A 21,851-nucleotide genomic window follows, 5' to 3' on the forward strand; every position below is an offset into this window, starting at 1 on the left:
ATGTTTTAATATTCTTTTACTACTTTGTTTTAAACTATTGTACAAATTTTCAGAATTTTATATTCATATCTTTTACAGATTGATAATGAACATTGCAATGTTCGAAACGTCTCTAAATAAATGATGGCTTTGTAACTGATGTTTTTGGACCCTGCTGTACATCAAATATATATATATATATATATATATATATATATATATATATATATATATATATATATATATATATATATATATATACACACATTTATATATATATGTATATATATATATATATGTGTGTGTGTGTGTGTGTAATAAAAAAGACCAACTTTGAAAACTGAACCTAGCGACGTACACTGTCAGGACCCTGACTAGGGAGGAAGATTTTGCTGTGTTACTAAAAAAGCTGAAATAAGCAAATTGGGATATGATAGGATTGAGTGAAATTTGAATAAGTGGGAAATCTTATACAGTTAAAAGAGGGTCATTTATTTTGCTTCAGAGGACATGAAAGGAACAAAGAAAATGGAGTGGGTTTTCTTATCTATAAAAATCGTGCAGGTAATAATAGAAGAGCTATCTAGTATCAGTGATAGAATTCCAGGATTGATTGATTTAATTAAAATGTATAAAACATATGCACCAACAACATCCAATACAGAGGAAGAAAGAGAAACTTTTTATGAAGGCTGATTTCTATGAAAAATAGGTCAAAAGAAGAGCTTGGAATCAGCTGTAGACAAATTCGGAGTTGGCACAAGAAAAAACATAGACTTCCTTGTAAAATTTCCTGAAAAAAACAATCTAATAATCGTAAACAAGATTTTTATAAACAATGAAAATGAACATGGAGAATCCCAAATCTAGAAAAGAAAACCGAAATTGATTTTATTCTAAGTGAAAAACTTAACATAGTTAATGATGTAACAGGGTTAAAAAGAATCAAGACCGGGGACCATAGTTAGAAGCAAAATGTTTTATATCTAAGAAAAGGAAAAAAAACTAATTTGAAGGAAGAAAATAAACACTCCTGAAATAAGAGAAAAACTGTACAGAAACACGTAAAAAATAACAAAAAATCCATGCACCAAACAGGACAGCAAGGCGTAAGAAAGCTTATGATATAAGCAATCAGAGAAAATAGTCGTCCTAAAGAAAAAAGAAAAAGTACTGGCATTTGGTTGAGCCAATGTTTGTTGACTCGTAAGCCCTCCCCCCACGACAAGGGAGCCAGTATTGGGAGGGAAAAAAAACCCGGAGAAGTCAAGCTTCTCCCCTTTCAAAAGGTGTTATTCCTAGATTATTAATTTCACAGGAAATTAATAAGCTAAGAAAATTCCTCACAAATAAAATTGCTACTTGAAATAAAGCCCAAACTAAATATTCCCCTTACAGACCGTAGTAACAGTCCACTACCTTATACCAAAGATTACAAACAAACTGAACAAGCCTGTTACTGGTCTTACCCACCTTCTGTCCATTTTCTAACATCCTGAGGGTCCTGCTCAATTCCTGCAGAGATGGCCGCCGCTTTACGTCCCTAGACAAGCTCCTGCTGACCAGGTTCTTCAGAACCTGGTTTTCTCCGTATCCAGGTATCTTCTCCATCAGCTTCCCAAAGGAGAAGATGTCCGTCTCTGGGCTCGTTCGTCGGCAATCCTTACTCAGCACTGTGTCATAATGATATGACTCGAAATCCTTAATCGGCCTTGGAAACAGCCTGGTTCCGAATGGCAAACAAAATCCAAAATCAATTATAGTGGCCTCCAGGTCTTCCGGGCACACACTCTCTTCGATCATCACATTGCCAGCATGTAAGTCATTATGACCAAGGCCTTTCCTATGGATGTCCCCAAGAATCTCAGCCACCTTAGCCTGCTCTAAGAGGGGAGATAGGTGCATCTTCTATGAAAGCAAGGGTGATAGATGGGAAGCTGCAGTACTTAAATCGTACCCTGAATGGAAAGAAGGAAATACTGAAAATAATTATCCAGGATATTCAAGAAAAAGAAGGAAGATGGTGGAAACAACCTGTAAAGTATTTGGAAGAATTAAGTTTAGGCATAAGACAAATAAGAAGAATGAACAAGGCAGAAATAAAAACGGAAACCAGAAAGTGGGATACTGAAAAGTGGAAAGAAGAAATAGAAAGTAAAGTGAGCTTAGAAATATATAGAACGTGGAAGAAAGAAATTAAAGAAGAGTTAATTTATGACAATACATTTGCTTCAGTGATATTTTTTAGAGCAAGAACTAATACGTTAAAACTAAATATTGTAAATAGACACAATGGGGGGAATGTGAACTGTAATTTTTGTGAAAATGAGGAGGAAGATTTGATACATTTTTTGTTATTTTGCCAGGAATATAGAAAAGAAAGGAATAAAGTAATTGAGCTACAACAACCATACGACGAAGACCCAAAGAAAATAGTAGGGTTATTTTTATTTAGTGAAACAAATATAGAAAAGAAAAAAGAAGTATTGAACATAATGTGGAAGAAAAGACAAAACATTACAAGAAGATAAGCGTTAGAGGCGCCGTTGTAAAGGCTATGCCTCACCCCTAAACCTGAACCTGAACCTGAATCTGTGCGAGGACGGCATTTCACCTTAACTGTTTCGCAATTAGCAATCGTATTGAAAGAAACTCAAAGGCGAGAAAAGTTTGGTAAAAAAAAAGGAAACAAAATCTACAAATAAGATGAAAAAATATAGAGAACTATTTTGAACGCAGCTGTAATTTGTGTGCCAAAGGGAAACAATAAGGAAATTTGAGAAAACCTAAGGATAATCTTGAAATAATAAACAAGTAGGGAAAACGTGCTGTAGTCAGGATAATATAATGATTTAGATTATTATTAAGGTGAAAAATATATATATAAAAAAGAGGCTCAATTGCATAGCTACTGATAAAAGATATTAACTTGGAAAAAAGATCGAGTAGAAATTGAAATTAAATTCAGAAGAATAAAACAGAAGTATTCCTGAACGGTAGCAAAAGACAAACAGATTCGGCACAGAACACACACACACAAAATAGAAAATGAATGCACCACACAGGACAGCAAAGCACAAAAATGCTTATGATATAGGCAATCAGAAAAAAGTAGTCATGAAGAAAAAAGTAGTCATGAAGAAAAAAGAAGTACTGGCATTTGGTTGAGCCAGTGGTTGCTGACTCGTAAGCCCTCCCCCCACGACAAGGGAGCCAGTATTGGGAGGGAAAAACCCCCGGAGAAGTCAGACTTCTCCCCTTTCAAAAGTGTTATTCCTAGATTATTAATTTCAAAGGAAATTAATAAGCTAAGAAAATTCCTCACAAATAAAATTGCTACTTGAAATAAAGCCCAAACTAAATATTCCCCCTACAGACCGTAGTAACAGTCCACTACCTTATACCAAAGATTACAAACAAACTGAACAAACCTGTTACTGGTCTTACCCACCTTCTGTCCATTTTGTAACATCCTCAGGGTCCTGCTCAATTCCTGCAGAGATGGCCGCCGCTTTACGTCCCTAGACAAGCTCCTGTTGACCAGGTTCTTCAGAACCTGGTTTTCTCCGTATCCAGGTATCTTCTCCATCAGCTTCCCAAAGGAGAAGATGTCCGTCTCTGGGCTCGTTCGTCGGCAATCCTTACTCAGCACTGGGTCATAATGATATGACTCGAAATCCTTAATCGGCCTTGGAAACAGCCTTGTTCCGAATGGCAAACAAAATCCAAAATCAATTATAGTGGCCTCCAGGTCTTCCGGGCACACACTCTCTTCGATCATCACATTGCCAGCATGTAAGTCATTATGACCAAGGCCTTTCCTATGGATGTCCCCAAGAATCTCAGCCACCTTAGCCAGCACACCAAAAATCCTGTGCACCTCCTCTGCGTATTTACGCATAAACTGACCCAGAGTGTAGCCGCCATTGTAGGACATGGCAATGGCTACATCAGTCTTCGTGTCCCGCCGTCCATACAGAACAGGAACTCCTTCAATTCCAGCCAGCTTCTCTAAACATTCCGCTTCTCTGAAGAAAGCTGCTCTTTGTGCCGGTCTATTATCCTTCAAGACCTTCAGCACACCATCTATCCAAAGTCTCTTGAACCTGATCCTGCATCTGAAGGCCCTTCCATAGGAACCTTCTCCAAGGAGTCTTCCTGTCCTGATATCACTCCGCTTCAGCCTTCTGTGAGGGTCACTTGCGGGTTCCAGCTTCACCTTCTTTGGGGACATCCCTGACTCTTCATCCATCCTTTTTCTCTTCGTACCAGCTTTAGCCATTCTTTCTCCTCCTTTCTTCTCTGCCCCAAGTCGCTTCTTCTTCGGGGAGTTCCCTCTTCTTTCTTCACCATCCTGAGCTTTCCTTTTCAGAGTGTTAGGCATCGTTGCTTCTGATTGAGAACTAGGTCCGCCAAACTTACCTTATGCACAAAGGACCTTCTAAGACTTACCTGCAGTTCTCAATGAACGTGGCGACCGAATCCCTATCTTTATATACCCTAGGTTGGGATATTTCTCCGATTTTTCGATTTTTCAAATTTCAAATTCCTTTTTTAAAATTCCCACGCTTCTGGAAACTTTACGAATCTTTCGGAACAGAAAGTCTTCACCAACAACCATTTACCTACTCCATCTTCAAGAAACCAATATTGATTCTCGCTCATTCCTGACGACCTTCCGGAAACATTCTGGATTACATTGATTTTCTTATCTTTTAAGATTCTCAGGATACTGAAAGTCTTCGAGTCTCCCTCATTGCTCTAATGAGGGAGACTCGAAGACTTTCAGTATCCTGGGAATCTTAAAGATAGGAAAATCAATGTAATCCAGAATGTTTCCGGAAGGTCGTCAGGAATGAGCGAGAATCAATATTGGTTTCTTGAAGATGGAGTAGGTAAATGGTTTCTCCGGAGCCAATTCTGGGATAACGTTGACCCTCTATTTCTTGAAATATTTCCTGGCCCTTTTCCCTCGAAATTTGCAATAACTATGCATTACGAATATGATAATTTCCTACTAACTTTGCAATTGAGAGAGAGAGAGAGAGAGAGAGAGAGAGAGAGAGAGAGAGAGAGAGAGAGAGAGAGAGAGAGAGAGAGAGAGACGTACAGGTGTACTGTATACTATTATATGTATGTTTATCAACGAGAGAGAGAGAGAGAGAGAGAGAGAGAGAGAGAGATCTGGAATGTTTCGCCAAATGTTCCGCAGACATATCTAAACACGCAATTAGCATACACAGCGAATCAAAATGAACAGCAAAGAAGAAAAATTCCCAAATAGCATAAGAAGAGCAGTTTGATTAATGTCAAGTTAGGAATGAACGATGTGGAAATTGAAGAAGTGGGTAGCTTAGGCAAACCAAGGGAAGAGAGAGAGGGACAGAAACAAAGACAAAAACCAAGGCCCCTGGTAGTTAAGCTTAAAAGCACTAGGGAAAAATGGGGAATAACTGCAAGAGGGAAACACCTCAAGAAATCTAAAGAGGATTTGAGACAAGTTTTCATGGCACCTGACCTCCCTTTTAAGGGAAGGGAGAAAGAAAGGAAGTTGCAAGAGGAATCGAGAGAGAAAAATGAAAATGGAGAGCAAAGGTGGTACGTGAAGAGAAAACTAGTAAGAAACGATAATTTTCGTCAAGAAGCGAACGCAAGCAGAGCGAAGTAAAAAAGGTATAAATTTAGACAAAAAAGTAAGCCAATCTATAAAAATATGCCAGCTAAATATTCAAGACCCAGGCCTACATGGCTGAGGACTATGAATCGTAAAGTGGATGATGAGTCGATAAGTATTGAATTATAAGCTCAAGATAGAGACGACTGGCGAAATCTAACCGAGGCCCTTTGCGTCAATAGCAGTAGGAGAAAATGATGATATATATTATTATCTTCAATATAACCACAAAAGAGACATTTATCTTCATCCGAGATTTTCATCATAATTATGCATCCTATCTTTGGTATTAAGTATTTCAGGAAGATATTGATAAACTGTATCTCTGCTCTTCTTATCAATAAACTTATTACTTACATACTTCCAAATCTGTGTCCAATTAAAACGCGGGTACAATAACTCTGTAGTTTGTTAATAGTCTTTTCAGTTCATAAGTAAGCAGTATATTTCTTCAACAGACACCTTGGGATAATTTTTTAAACGATATACTTTCCTTAAAGCATCAAGTACAATGTCTATATTTTTTTCAGCTTCCATTAAAACAATAACTTTTATTTTACAATAAAAATACATAATTTCAAAACCATAACACTTAATCATAGGAAAGTTCTGAACATAATTGCTTTCGATTTATGTTGAATATTCATCATTCCTAGCCCTCCTTCTACCCTTGGTAAGAATACGGTATTTCTTTCAATTGGTTCACAGCTTCCATTCCATAGGTATCTAAAGAAACTCCCCTGAATTCGTTTTGCACAATCTTGTGGGACTATATACATGTGACACATATCACGTTTTTGCTAAAATCTTACAATTGATTATAATACATTTTTGAAACACTGTCAGCTTCCTGTAGCTGACAAAAACGCACACGCATATATATATATATATATATATATATATATATATATACACATATGTGTGTTTTTGTGTGTACATGCATATGATTATATATATATATATATATATATATATATATATATATATATATATATATATATATATATCATATGCATGTACACACAAAAACACACATATCTATTTATATATACATATATTTATATATATACACACATATATATATATATACATATATATTTATACATACACACATATATATATACATATATATTTATATACACACACATATATATATATGTGTGTGTGTGTGTAATAAATAGGCCACCTTTGGAAACTAAGTCTGACAACGGACAATGTCAGGACCCTGTCTAGAGTTTTCCTATTAATAGAAATCGTTTAGGTAACAAAAGAATGACGTAGTATCAGTAATAGAATTCCGGGATTGATTATCGAATTAAATATAAGGTATCAAATGAAGATATTTCAAACGTATCACCAACAATATTCAATACAAAGGAAGAAAGAAACTTTTTATGATGATCTGGATATATCTTAAAATAGAAAGATTCTATTCGCATTTGTTTACGGTGATTTTCATGTAAAGTAGGCCAATAAATGAGAGGGAAATCAGCTGTAGGCAAATTCAGAGTTGCCACAAGTAACAACATGGGAGATATGCTTGTAAATTTTAATAAAAAAATCTAATAATCATATAAAATTTTAATATGAATAATCAAAGAAAATGGACATGGAGAAGTCCAATTCTAGAAAAGAAAACCGAAATAGATTTTATTCTCAATTAAAAAAGTTGATATAGTTAATAATGAAACAGTGTTGAAAAAATTTAAGTCAAGTGACTATAGAGTGCTTGGAAGGGAAATGCGTTTATATCTAAGAATAGAAAAAAAATAATTTAACAAAAATAAACATTCCTGTAATAAGAGAAAAATTGTTGGAATAGTGTACATGGGTTTTTCTAAGTGCATGTTCATTTGGACATGGCTGTGTAATATATCACACACACACACACACAAGCTGGAGATCTATATGTGTGATATCTTACGCAACCATGTCTAAACATGCACTAAGCAAAACCTATGTACACGATTCCGACAATTACAAATGAATAGCAGAAAGGAAAAATATCCAGAACATATTAGTGGTATTAAACTTCGATCTAGCGAGATTGCATCAATAATAATTCGGTCTCTATCGAGCAATGGGAAGAAACGGGACAGGGATAAAATTCTTCTTCACCCTATCCCTACCCCCTACCCTTCCCCCTAGCCCTCTCCCATCTCCCCCAACTCTATCATCTGAAAAAAAAAAAAAACTGATGGAAGTTGAGAAGGAATTAAATAGTAGAAATAAACTTTTTTGCTTGACAGAAACACACCAAAAGTTAGACAGATTAAATTTAAGTAAGGGTGTTAAAAAAGTAGAAAATATGAGGAATATGGATGATAAAAAAGGAGGAGGTTTGATGATACTTTATAGAAATAGTGACAGTCTAGAATTGGAAAAGATAGAAACTAAAAGTAAAGACCTGTTGCATGTTAAGTGTAATGCTTATAAGCATACATTTAGACTATTGTTGGTTTATTTTTCAGCAGGGAATACTGAAGAAGACAAAAGTAGGGATAAAATAATAAAACAGGAATGTGAAAGAATTATTGGAAATCTAAATGAAGAAGAGGCATTGATGATATTAGGGGATTTCAACGGACATGTAGGATTTTTAGGTTACCAGAATTTAGACAGGAACGGGGAAATGATTCTCGATTGGATGAATGATCATGGGCTAGTCCTATTGAATGGAGATTTAAGATGTAAAGGTATATATACATGGGAAAGATTGCAACAAAAAAGTGTAATAGACTACGTATTAGTAAACGAACAAATGTATAAACACTTTAGGGAAATGATTATAGACGAGGAAAAATTGAATTTTGACATCTCAGATCATAATCTGATCACTATAGAACTGGAATTCATGAGTGACCAGAACAAAAATTTCAATAAAGGAAGATGGGAGGAAGTAAAATACTTTAGGACAGATGAAAATAGTTTAAGAGAATATACAACAAGAGTAGAGGAAATTGTAAGAGATAGACAAATAGACAGAATAGAAGGAATGGATCTGATAATAAAAGAGGCTGCAGAAGAAAAATTGGCAAGAGTATATAAAAGGAAAGTTCTTGATGAAGAAAAGGTACATGAGCAACCCTGGATGAACGATGAAATAAGAAAAGGCATAAAGGAAAGGAAGGATTTAAACAGAAAGAAAAGAAATGAATCCAACATCGAAGTAAAAAATGTATTAGAAGAGAGATATGATCAAAAGAAGAGGGAAGTGCAAGAAATGATAAAGAAGGAAATTACTAGATTTGAAAAAAGGTAACAGAAGAAATAAAAATGGATAAAAATAAAAAACTCTGGGAGAATATTGATAGAATAAGGAACAGACAGAAAGCCCATGGCAAAGTTATACAACTTTATGGAGAACAAGGAAATAAGCTAAATAAGGAAGAAACAAAAGAGGAATTAATCAAGTACTGGAAAACTATATATTGTAAACATGAAAATAAAATAGACTCAGTTTGGAATGAAGAAAAACAGATAGAATATGAAAATGAAATAGCACATCAGGAAGATACAACAAGAATAGATGAATATAATATCCCGGACATACTTAGGGAACACTATGACCTTGTAATGGTAACAAAAGGGAAAATAAAACCAATGAAAAATCCAAAAATCACAACAGAAAAAGTAAAGAATTGCCTGGGAAAATTAAAGGCAAAAAAAGCGGCAGGACCAGATGGCCTAAAACCCGAACTATATAAGGCACTAGGAAAAAGCAAAATATGTCTTGAAACCTTACAGAAATGTTATCAAAATGAGTTGGACGAAAAAGAAAAACCAAATATGTGGAAGAAGTCAAGAACAAAGATGATTGAAAAGAAAAGAAGGCCAATGGCAAAAGACTTAAGACCCATAGCTCTATTAAATATTTCTTATAAAATATTCATGATGATGGTGAAAGAGGAAATAGAAAACCACATAAGAATGAATGAAGAAGACAATGAATGTCAAGCAGGATTTACAGGTGGAGGCAGGATAGAGGACAATATCTTTATATTACAGTATTGTGTGGAAGAGAGCTATATTAACAAGAAACCTCTAATAGTAACTGCGATAGATTTTAGTAAAGCATTTGACTCTGTAAAAAGGGAGGTATTAATAGAAGTTTTAAAAGAATATAAAATTAACACCAAAATCATAAGTGTAATTGCAAATATTTATCAAGGAGATACTACGGGCATTGACTTAGGAGAAGGTATAGTACAAGAAATGGAGGTTACAAGTGGAATTAAACAAGGTTGCACAGGATCAACTTCACTTTTTAAACTGATTACGTATATTGTCATGAAGAAAATAGAAGAGGAAGGAAACGGTTTCAGAAATCAATTAATAAAGATAGAATCATTATTTTTTCCAGATGATGCCTTAATAATTGCACAGGATATACATAATGCTAAGCGTAACATTCAGATATTAGTAGAAACTAGTAAAAAATGTGGGTTGGAAATTAATAAAGAAAAGAGTAATATTATGATTTACAATATGAAAGAAAAGCCAGATAACATAGAGGGAATCAATGTAGTAGAAAGTTTGACATATTTAGGAATAAAGCTAGACAATAGTAGGAATATATTTAAAACTCAGAAAAGGGTAATGATAGAAAAGGCACAAAAATTAGCTAATCTAACATATTCAGTTATAGAGAAAAGTTGCAATAAAGTGATGATAGGAAAAACGTTCTGGAAAAGTATTGCTTTACCATCTATTTTGTATGGAACAAATGTTATAAATCTAACAGAAACTGAAATAGAGAAACTACAAAGAATAGAGAATGGGGTATATAGGAAGATTTTAGGTGCCACTAAAAGCACAGCTAATACTGCTCTAAGAGGGGAGATAGGTGCATCTTCTATGAAAGCAAGGGTGATAGATGGGAAGCTGCAGTACTTAAATCGTACCCTGAATGGAAAGAAGGAAATACTGAAAATAATTATCCAGGATATTCAAGAAAAAGAAGGAAGATGGTGGAAACAACCTGTAAAGTATTTGGAAGAATTAAGTTTAGGCATAAGACAAATAAGAAGAATGAACAAGGCAGAAATAAAAACGGAAACCAGAAAGTGGGATACTGAAAAGTGGAAAGAAGAAATAGAAAGTAAAGTGAGCTTAGAAATATATAGAACGTGGAAGAAAGAAATTAAAGAAGAGTTAATTTATGACAATACATTTGCTTCAGTGATATTTTTTAGAGCAAGAACTAATACGTTAAAACTAAATATTGTAAATAGACACAATGGGGGGAATGTAAACTGTAATTTTTGTGAAAATGAGGAGGAAGATTTGATACATTTTTTGTTATTTTGCCAGGAATATAGAAAAGGAAGGAATAAAGTAATTGAGCTACAACAACCATACGACGAAGACCCAAAGAAAATAGTAGGGTTATTTTTATTTAGTGAAACAAATATAGAAAAGAAAAAAGAAGTATTGAACATAATGTGGAAGAAAAGACAAAACATTACAAGAAGATAAGCGTTAGAGGCGCCGTTGTAAAGGCTATGCCTCACCCCTAAACCTGAACCTGAACCTGAATCTGTGCGAGGACGGCATTTCACCTTAACTGTTTCGCAATTAGCAATCGTATTGAAAGAAACTCAAAGGCGAGAAAAGTTTGGTAAAAAAAAAGGAAACAAAATCTACAAATAAGATGAAAAATATAGAGAACTATTTTGAACGCAGCTGTAATTTATGTGCCAAAGGGAAACAATAAGGAAATTTGAGAAAACCTAAGGATAATCTTGAAATAATAAACAAGTAGGGAAAACGTGCTGTAGTCAGGATAATATAATGATTTAGATTATTATTAAGGTGAAAAATATATATATAAAAAAGAGGCTCAATTGAATAGCTACTGATAAAAGATATTAACTTGGAAAAAAGATCGAGTAGAAATTGAAATTAAATTCAGAAGAATAAAACAGAAGTATTCCTGAACGGTAGCAAAAGACAAACAGATTCGGCACAGAACACACACACACAAAATAGAAAATGAATGCACCACACAGGACAGCAAAGCACAAAAATGCTTATGATATAGGCAATCAGAAAAAAGTAGTCATGAAGAAAAAAGTAGTCATGAAGAAAAAAGAAGTACTGGCATTTGGTTGAGCCAGTGGTTGCTGACTCGTAAGCCCTCCCCCCACGACAAGGGAGCCAGTATTGGGAGGGAAAAACCCCCGGAGAAGTCAGACTTCTCCCCTTTCAAAAGTGTTATTCCTAGATTATTAATTTCAAAGGAAATTAATAAGCTAAGAAAATTCCTCACAAATAAAATTGCTACTTGAAATAAAGCCCAAACTAAATATTCCCCCTACAGACCGTAGTAACAGTCCACTACCTTATACCAAAGATTACAAACAAACTGAACAAACCTGTTACTGGTCTTACCCACCTTCTGTCCATTTTGTAACATCCTCAGGGTCCTGCTCAATTCCTGCAGAGATGGCCGCCGCTTTACGTCCCTAGACAAGCTCCTGTTGACCAGGTTCTTCAGAACCTGGTTTTCTCCGTATCCAGGTATCTTCTCCATCAGCTTCCCAAAGGAGAAGATGTCCGTCTCTGGGCTCGTTCGTCGGCAATCCTTACTCAGCACTGGGTCATAATGATATGACTCGAAATCCTTAATCGGCCTTGGAAACAGCCTGGTTCCGAATGGCAAACAAAATCCAAAATCAATTATAGTGGCCTCCAGGTCTTCCGGGCACACACTCTCTTCGATCATCACATTGCCAGCATGTAAGTCATTTTGACCAAGGCCTTTCCTATGGATGTCCCCAAGAATCTCAGCCACCTTAGCCAGCACACCAAAAATCCTGTGCACATCCTCTGCGTATTTACGCATAAACTGACCCAGAGTGTAGCCGCCATTGTAGGACATGGCAATGGCTACATCAGTCTTCGTGTCCCGCCGTCCATACAGAACAGGAACTCCTTCAATTCCAGCCAGCTTCTCTAAACATTCCGCTTCTCTGAAGAAAGCTGCTCTTTGTGCCGGTCTATTATCCTTCAAGACCTTCAGCACACCATCTATCCAAAGTCTCTTGAACCTGATCCTGCATCTGAAGGCCCTTCCATAGGAACCTTCTCCAAGGAGTCTTCCTGTCCTGATATCACTCCGCTTCAGCCTTCTGTGAGGGTCACTTGCGGGTTCCAGCTTCACCTTCTTTGGGGACATCCCTGACTCTTCATCCATCCTTTTTCTCTTCGTACCAGCTTTAGCCATTCTTTCTCCTCCTTTCTTCTCTGCCCCAAGTCGCTTCTTCTTCGGGGAGTTCCCTCTTCTTTCTTCACCATCCTGAGCTTTCCTTTTTAGAGTGTTAGGCATCGTTGCTTCTGATTGAGAACTAGGTCCGCCAAACTTACCTTATGCACAAAGGACCTTCTAAGACTTACCTGCAGTTCTCAATGAACGTGGCGACCGAATCCCTATCTTTATATACCCTAGGTTGGGATATTTCTCCGATTTTTCGATTTTTCAAATTTCAAATTCCTTTTTTAAAATTCCCACGCTTCTGGAAACTTTACGAATCTTTCGGAACCGAAAGTCTTCACCAACAACCATTTACCTACTCCATCTTCAAGAAACCAATATTGATTCTCGCTCATTCCTGACGACCTTCCGGAAACATTCTGGATTACATTGATTTTCTTATCTTTTAAGATTCTCAGGATACTGAAAGTCTTCGAGTCTCCCTCATTGCTCTAATGAGGGAGACTCGAAGACTTTCAGTATCCTGGGAATCTTAAAAGATAGGAAAATCAATGTAATCCAGAATGTTTCCGGAAGGTCGTCAGGAATGAGCGAGAATCAATATTGGTTTCTTGAAGATGGAGTAGGTAAATGGTTTCTCCGGAGCCAATTCTGGGATAACGTTGACCCTCTATTTCTTGAAATATTTTCTGGCCCTTTTCCCTCGAAATTGGCAATAACTATGCATTACGAATATGATAATTTCCTACTAACTTTGCAATTGAGAGAGAGAGAGAGAGAGAGAGAGAGAGAGAGAGAGAGAGAGAGAGAGAGAGAGAGAGAGAGAGAGAGAGAGAGAGAACGTACAGGTGTACTGTATACTATTATATGTATGTTTATCAACGAGAGAGAGAGAGAGAGAGAGAGAGAGAGAGAGAGAGAGAGAGAGAGAGAGAGAGAACGTACAGGTGTACTGTATACTATTATATGTATGTTTATCAACGAGAGAGAGAGAGAGAGAGAGAGAGAGAGAGAGAGAGAGAGAGTCTGGAATGTTTCGCCAAATGTTCCGCAGACATATCTAAACACGCAATTAGCATACACAGCGAATCAAAATGAACAGCAAAGAAGAAAAATTCCCAAATAGCATAAGAAGAGCAGTTTGATTAATGTCAAGTAAGGAATGAACGATGTGGAAATTGAAGAAGTGGGTAGCTTAGGCAAACCAAGGGAAGAGAGAGAGGGACAGAAACAAAGACAAAAACCAAGGCCCCTGGTAGTTAAGCTTAAAAGCACTAGGGAAAAATGGGGAATAACTGCAAGAGGGAAACACCTCAAGAAATCTAAAGAGGATTTGAGACAAGTTTTCATGGCACCTGACCTCCCTTTTAAGGGAAGGGAGAAAGAAAGGAAGTTGCAAGAGGAATCGAGAGAGAAAAAAGAAAATGGAGAGCAAAGGTGGTACGTGAAGAGAAAACTAGTAAGAAACGATAATTTTCGTCAAGAAGCGAACGTAAGCAGAGCGAAGTAAAAAAGGTATAAATTTAGACAAAAAAGTAAGCCAATCTATAAAAATATGCCAGCTAAATATTCAAGACCCAGGCCTACATGGCTGAGGACTATGAATCGTAAAGTGGATGATGAGTCGATAAGTATTGAATTATAAGCTCAAGATAGAGACGACTGGCGAAATCTAACCGAGGCCCTTTGCGTCAATAGCAGTAGGAGAAAATGATGATATATATTATTATCTTCAATATAACCACAAAAGAGACATTTATCTTCATCCGAGATTTTCATCATAATTATGCATCCTATCTTTGGTATTAAGTATTTCAGGAAGATATTGATAAACTGTATCTCTGCTCTTCTTATCAATAAACTTATTACTTACATACTTCCAAATCTGTGTCCAATTAAAACGCGGGTACAATAACTCTGTAGTTTGTTAATAGTCTTTTCAGTTCATAAGTAAGCAGTATATTTCTTCAACAGACACCTTGGGATAATTTTTTAAACGATATACTTTCCTTAAAGCATCAAGTACAATGTCTATATTTTTTTCAGCTTCCATTAAAACAATAACTTTTATTTTACAATAAAAATACATAATTTCAAAACCATAACACTTAATCATAGGAAAGTTCTGAACATAATTGCTTTCGATTTATGTTGAATATTCATCATTCCTAGCCCTCCTTCTACCCTTGGTAAGAATACGGTATTTCTTTCAATTGGTTCACAGCTTCCATTCCATAGGTATCTAAAGAAACTCCCCTGAATTCGTTTTGCACAATCTTGTGGGACTATATACATGTGACACATATCACGTTTTTGCTAAAATCTTACAATTGATTATAATACATTTTTGAAACACTGTCAGCTTCCTGTAGCTGACAAAAACGCACACGCATATATATATATATATATATATATATATATATATATATATATATATATATATATATATACACACATATGTGTGTTTTTGTGTGTACATGCATATGATTATATATATATATATATATATATATATATATATATATATATATATATATATATATATATATCATATGCATGTACACACAAAAACACACATATCTATTTATATATACATATATTTATATATATACACACATATATATATATACATATATATTTATACATACACACATATATATATACATATATATTTATATACACACACATATATATATGTGTGTGTGTGTGTGTAATAAATAGGCCACCTTTGGAAACTAAGTCTGACAACGGACAATGTCAGGACCCTGTCTAGAGTTTTCCTATTAATAGAAATCGTTTAGGTAACAAAAGAATGACGTAGTATCAGTAATAGAATTCCGGGATTGATTATCGAATTAAATATAAGGTATCAAATGAAGATATTTCAAACGTATCACCAACAATATTCAATACAAAGGAAGAAAGAAACTTTTTATGATGATCTGGATATATCTTAAAATAGAAAGATTCTATTTGCATTTGTTTACGGTGATTTTCATGTAAAGTAGGCCAATAAATGAGAGGGAAATCAGCTGTAGGCAAATTCAGAGTTGCCACAAGTAACAACATGGGAGATATGCTTGTAAATTTTAATAAAAAAATCTAATAATCATATAAAATTTTAATATGAATAATCAAAGAAAATGGACATGGAGAAGTCCAATTCTAGAAAAGAAAACCGAAATAGATTTTATTCTCAATTAAAAAAGTTGATATAGTTAATAATGAAACAGTGTTGAAAAAATTTAAGTCAAGTGACTATAGAGTGCTTGGAAGGGAAATGCGTTTATATCTAAGAATAGAAAAAAAATAATTTAACAAAAATAAACATTCCTGTAATAAGAGAAAAATTGTTGGAATAGTGTACATGGGTTTTTCTAAGTGCATGTTCATTTGGACATGGCTGTGTAATATATCACACACACACACACACAAGCTGGAGATCTATATGTGTGATATCTTACGCAACCATGTCTAAACATGCACTAAGCAAAACCTATGTACACGATTCCGACAATTACAAATGAATAGCAGAAAGGAAAAATATCCAGAACATATTAGTGGTATTAAACTTCGATCTAGCGAGATTGCATCAATAATAATTCGGTCTCTATCGAGCAATGGGAAGAAACGGGACAGGGATAAAATTCTTCTTCACCCTATCCCTACCCCCTACCCTTCCCCCTAGCCCTCTCCCATCTCCCCCAACTCTATCATCTGAAAAAAAAAAAAAAAAACTGATGGAAGTTGAGAAGGAATTAAATAGTAGAAATAAACTTTTTTGCTTGACAGAAACACACCAAAAGTTAGACAGATTAAATTTAAGTAAGGGTGTTAAAAAAGTAGAAAATATGAGGAATATGGATGATAAAAAAGGAGGAGGTTTGATGATACTTTATAGAAATAGTGACAGTCTAGAATTGGAAAAGATAGAAACTAAAAGTAAAGACCTGTTGCATGTTAAGTGTAATGCTTATAAGCATACATTTAGACTATTGTTGGTTTATTTTTCAGCAGGGAATACTGAAGAAGACAAAAGTAGGGATAAAATAATAAAACAGGAATGTGAAAGAATTATTGGAAATCTAAATGAAGAAGAGGCATTGATGATATTAGGGGATTTCAACGGACATGTAGGATTTTTAGGTTACCAGAATTTAGACAGGAACGGGGAAATGATTCTCGATTGGATGAATGATCATGGGCTAGTCCTATTGAATGGAGATTTAAGATGTAAAGGTATATATACATGGGAAAGATTGCAACAAAAAAGTGTAATAGACTACGTATTAGTAAACGAACAAATGTATAAACACTTTAGGGAAATGATTATAGACGAGGAAAAATTGAATTTTGACATCTCAGATCATAATCTGATCACTATAGAACTGGAATTCATGAGTGACCAGAACAAAAATTTCAATAAAGGAAGATGGGAGGAAGTAAAATACTTTAGGACAGATGAAAATAGTTTAAGAGAATATACAACAAGAGTAGAGGAAATTGTAAGAGATAGACAAATAGACAGAATAGAAGGAATGGATCTGATAATAAAAGAGGCTGCAGAAGAAAAATTGGCAAGAGTATATAAAAGGAAAGTTCTTGATGAAGAAAAGGTACATGAGCAACCCTGGATGAACGATGAAATAAGAAAAGGCATAAAGGAAAGGAAGGATTTAAACAGAAAGAAAAGAAATGAATCCAACATCGAAGTAAAAAATGTATTAGAAGAGAGACATGATCAAAAGAAGAGGGAAGTGCAAGAAATGATAAAGAAGGAAATTACTAGATTTGAAAAAAGGTAACAGAAGAAATAAAAATGGATAAAAATAAAAAACTCTGGGAGAATATTGATAGAATAAGGAACAGACAGAAAGCCCATGGCAAAGTTATACAACTTTATGGAGAACAAGGAAATAAGCTAAATAAGGAAGAAACAAAAGAGGAATTAATCAAGTACTGGAAAACTATATATTGTAAACATGAAAATAAAATAGACTCAGTTTGGAATGAAGAAAAACAGATAGAATATGAAAATGAAATAGCACATCAGGAAGATACAACAAGAATAGATGAATATAATATCCCGGACATACTTAGGGAACACTATGACCTTGTAATGGTAACAAAAGGGAAAATAAAACCAATGAAAAATCCAAAAATCACAACAGAAAAAGTAAAGAATTGCCTGGGAAAATTAAAGGCAAAAAAAGCGGCAGGACCAGATGGCCTAAAACCCGAACTATATAAGGCACTAGGAAAAAGCAAAATATGTCTTGAAACCTTACAGAAATGTTATCAAAATGAGTTGGACGAAAAAGAAAAACCAAATATGTGGAAGAAGTCAAGAACAAAGATGATTGAAAAGAAAAGAAGGCCAATGGCAAAAGACTTAAGACCCATAGCTCTATTAAATATTTCTTATAAAATATTCATGATGATGGTGAAAGAGGAAATAGAAAACCACATAAGAATGAATGAAGAAGACAATGAATGTCAAGCAGGATTTACAGGTGGAGGCAGGATAGAGGACAATATCTTTATATTACAGTATTGTGTGGAAGAGAGCTATATTAACAAGAAACCTCTAATAGTAACTGCGATAGATTTTAGTAAAGCATTTGACTCTGTAAAAAGGGAGGTATTAATAGAAGTTTTAAAAGAATATAAAATTAACACCAAAATCATAAGTGTAATTGCAAATATTTATCAAGGAGATACTACGGGCATTGACTTAGGAGAAGGTATAGTACAAGAAATGGAGGTTACAAGTGGAATTAAACAAGGTTGCACAGGATCAACTTCACTTTTTAAACTGATTACGTATATTGTCATGAAGAAAATAGAAGAGGAAGGAAACGGTTTCAGAAATCAATTAATAAAGATAGAATCATTATTTTTTCCAGATGATGCCTTAATAATTGCACAGGATATACATAATGCTAAGCGTAACATTCAGATATTAGTAGAAACTAGTAAAAAATGTGGGTTGGAAATTAATAAAGAAAAGAGTAATATTATGATTTACAATATGAAAGAAAAGCCAGATAACATAGAGGGAATCAATGTAGTAGAAAGTTTGACATATTTAGGAATAAAGCTAGACAATAGTAGGAATATATTTAAAACTCAGAAAAGGGTAATGATAGAAAAGGCACAAAAATTAGCTAATCTAACATATTCAGTTATAGAGAAAAGTTGCAATAAAGTGATGATAGGAAAAACGTTCTGGAAAAGTATTGCTTTACCATCTATTTTGTATGGAACAAATGTTATAAATCTAACAGAAACTGAAATAGAGAAACTACAAAGAATAGAGAATGGGGTATATAGGAAGATTTTAGGTGCCACTAAAAGCACAGCTAATACTGCTCTAAGAGGGGAGATAGGTGCATCTTCTATGAAAGCAAGGGTGATAGATGGGAAGCTGCAGTACTTAAATCGTACCCTGAATGGAAAGAAGGAAATACTGAAAATAATTATCCAGGATATTCAAGAAAAAGAAGGAAGATGGTGGAAACAACCTGTAAAGTATTTGGAAGAATTAAGTTTAGGCATAAGACAAATAAGAAGAATGAACAAGGCAGAAATAAAAACGGAAACCAGAAAGTGGGATACTGAAAAGTGGAAAGAAGAAATAGAAAGTAAAGTGAGCTTAGAAATATATAGAACGTGGAAGAAAGAAATTAAAGAAGAGTTAATTTATGACAATACATTTGCTTCAGTGATATTTTTTAGAGCAAGAACTAATACGTTAAAACTAAATATTGTAAATAGACACAATGGGGGGAATGTAAACTGTAATTTTTGTGAAAATGAGGAGGAAGATTTGATACATTTTTTGTTATTTTGCCAGGAATATAGAAAAGAAAGGAATAAAGTAATTGAGCTACAACAACCATACGACGAAGACCCAAAGAAAATAGTAGGGTTATTTTTATTTAGTGAAACAAATATAGAAAAGAAAAAAGAAGTATTGAACATAATGTGGAAGAAAAGACAAAACATTACAAGAAGATAAGCGTTAGAGGCGCCGTTGTAAAGGCTATGCCTCACCCCTAAACCTGAACCTGAACCTGAATCTGTGCGAGGACGGCATTTCACCTTAACTGTTTCGCAATTAGCAATCGTATTGAAAGAAACTCAAAGGCGAGAAAAGTTTGGTAAAAAAAAAGGAAACAAAATCTACAAATAAGATGAAAAAAATATAGAGAACTATTTTGAACGCAGCTGTAATTTGTGTGCCAAAGGGAAACAATAAGGAAATTTGAGAAAACCTAAGGATAATCTTGAAATAATAAACAAGTAGGGAAAACGTGCTGTAGTCAGGATAATATAATGATTTAGATTATTATTAAGGTGAAAAATATACATATAAAAAAGAGGCTCAATTGAATAGCTACTGATAAAAGATATTAACTTGGAAAAAAGATCGAGTAGAAATTGAAATTAAATTCAGAAGAATAAAACAGAAGTATTCCTGAACGGTAGCAAAAGACAAACAGATTCGGCACAGAACACACACACACAAAATAGAAAATGAATGCACCACACAGGACAGCAAAGCACAAAAATGCTTATGATATAGGCAATCAGAAAAAAGTAGTCATGAAGAAAAAAGTAGTCATGAAGAAAAAAGAAGTACTGGCATTTGGTTGAGCCAGTGGTTGCTGACTCGTAAGCCCTCCCCCACGACAAGGGAGCCAGTATTGGGAGGGAAAAACCCCCGGAGAAGTCAGACTTCTCCCCTTTCAAAAGTGTTATTCCTAGATTATTAATTTCAAAGGAAATTAATAAGCTAAGAAAATTCCTCACAAATAAAATTGCTACTTGAAATAAAGCCCAAACTAAATATTCCCCCTACAGACCGTAGTAACAGTCCACTACCTTATACCAAAGATTACAAACAAACTGAACAAACCTGTTACTGGTCTTACCCACCTTCTGTCCATTTTGTAACATCCTCAGGGTCCTGCTCAATTCCTGCAGAGATGGCCGCCGCTTTACGTCCCTAGACAAGCTCCTGTTGACCAGGTTCTTCAGAACCTGGTTTTCTCCGTATCCAGGTATCTTCTCCATCAGCTTCCCAAAGGAGAAGATGTCCGTCTCTGGGCTCGTTCGTCGGCAATCCTTACTCAGCACTGGGTCATAATGATATGACTCGAAATCCTTAATCGGCCTTGGAAACAGCCTGGTTCCGAATGGCAAACAAAATCCAAAATCAATTATAGTGGCCTCCAGGTCTTCCGGGCACACACTCTCTTCGATCATCACATTGCCAGCATGTAAGTCATTATGACCAAGGCCTTTCCTATGGATGTCCCCAAGAATCTCAGCCACCTTAGCCAGCACACCAAAAATCCTGTGCACATCCTCTGCGTATTTACGCATAAACTGACCCAGAGTGTAGCCGCCATTGTAGGACATGGCAATGGCTACATCAGTCTTCGTGTCCCGCCGTCCATACAGAACAGGAACTCCTTCAATTCCAGCCAGCTTCTGTAAACATTCCGCTTCTCTGAAGAAAGCTGCTCTTTGTGCCGGTCTATTATCCTTCAAGACCTTCAGCACACCATCTATCCAAAGTCTCTTGAACCTGATCCTGCATCTGAAGGCCCTTCCATAGGAACCTTCTCCAAGGAGTCTTCCTGTCCTGATATCACTCCGCTTCAGCCTTCTGTGAGGGTCACTTGCGGGTTCCAGCTTCACCTTCTTTGGGGACATCCCTGACTCTTCATCCATCCTTTTTCTCTTCGTACCAGCTTTAGCCATTCTTTCTCCTCCTTTCTTCTCTGCCCCAAGTCGCTTCTTCTTCGGGGAGTTCCCTCTTCTTTCTTCACCATCCTGAGCTTTCCTTTTCAGAGTGTTAGGCATCGTTGCTTCTGATTGAGAACTAGGTCCGCCAAACTTACCTTATGCACAAAGGACCTTCTAAGACTTACCTGCAGTTCTCAATGAACGTGGCGACCGAATCCCTATCTT

The 21,851-nt window shown here is 35.3% G+C and overlaps 1 protein-coding gene across 1 annotated transcript; it reads right to left on the reverse strand.

Annotated features, from left to right (window-relative positions):
- Positions 1–3,349: 3,349 nt before the first annotated feature.
- LOC137631365 (uncharacterized) lies at positions 3,350–4,363 on the reverse strand. The gene has a single exon (XM_068363139.1). It carries the CDS (start codon positions 4,361–4,363, stop codon positions 3,350–3,352), a length of 1,014 nt encoding a protein of 337 aa, XP_068219240.1.
- Positions 4,364–21,851: the final 17,488 nt, after the last annotated feature.

Source organism: Palaemon carinicauda, chromosome 39 (assembly GCF_036898095.1).
Source record: "Palaemon carinicauda isolate YSFRI2023 chromosome 39, ASM3689809v2, whole genome shotgun sequence".
Taxonomy (NCBI): domain Eukaryota; kingdom Metazoa; phylum Arthropoda; class Malacostraca; order Decapoda; family Palaemonidae; genus Palaemon; species Palaemon carinicauda.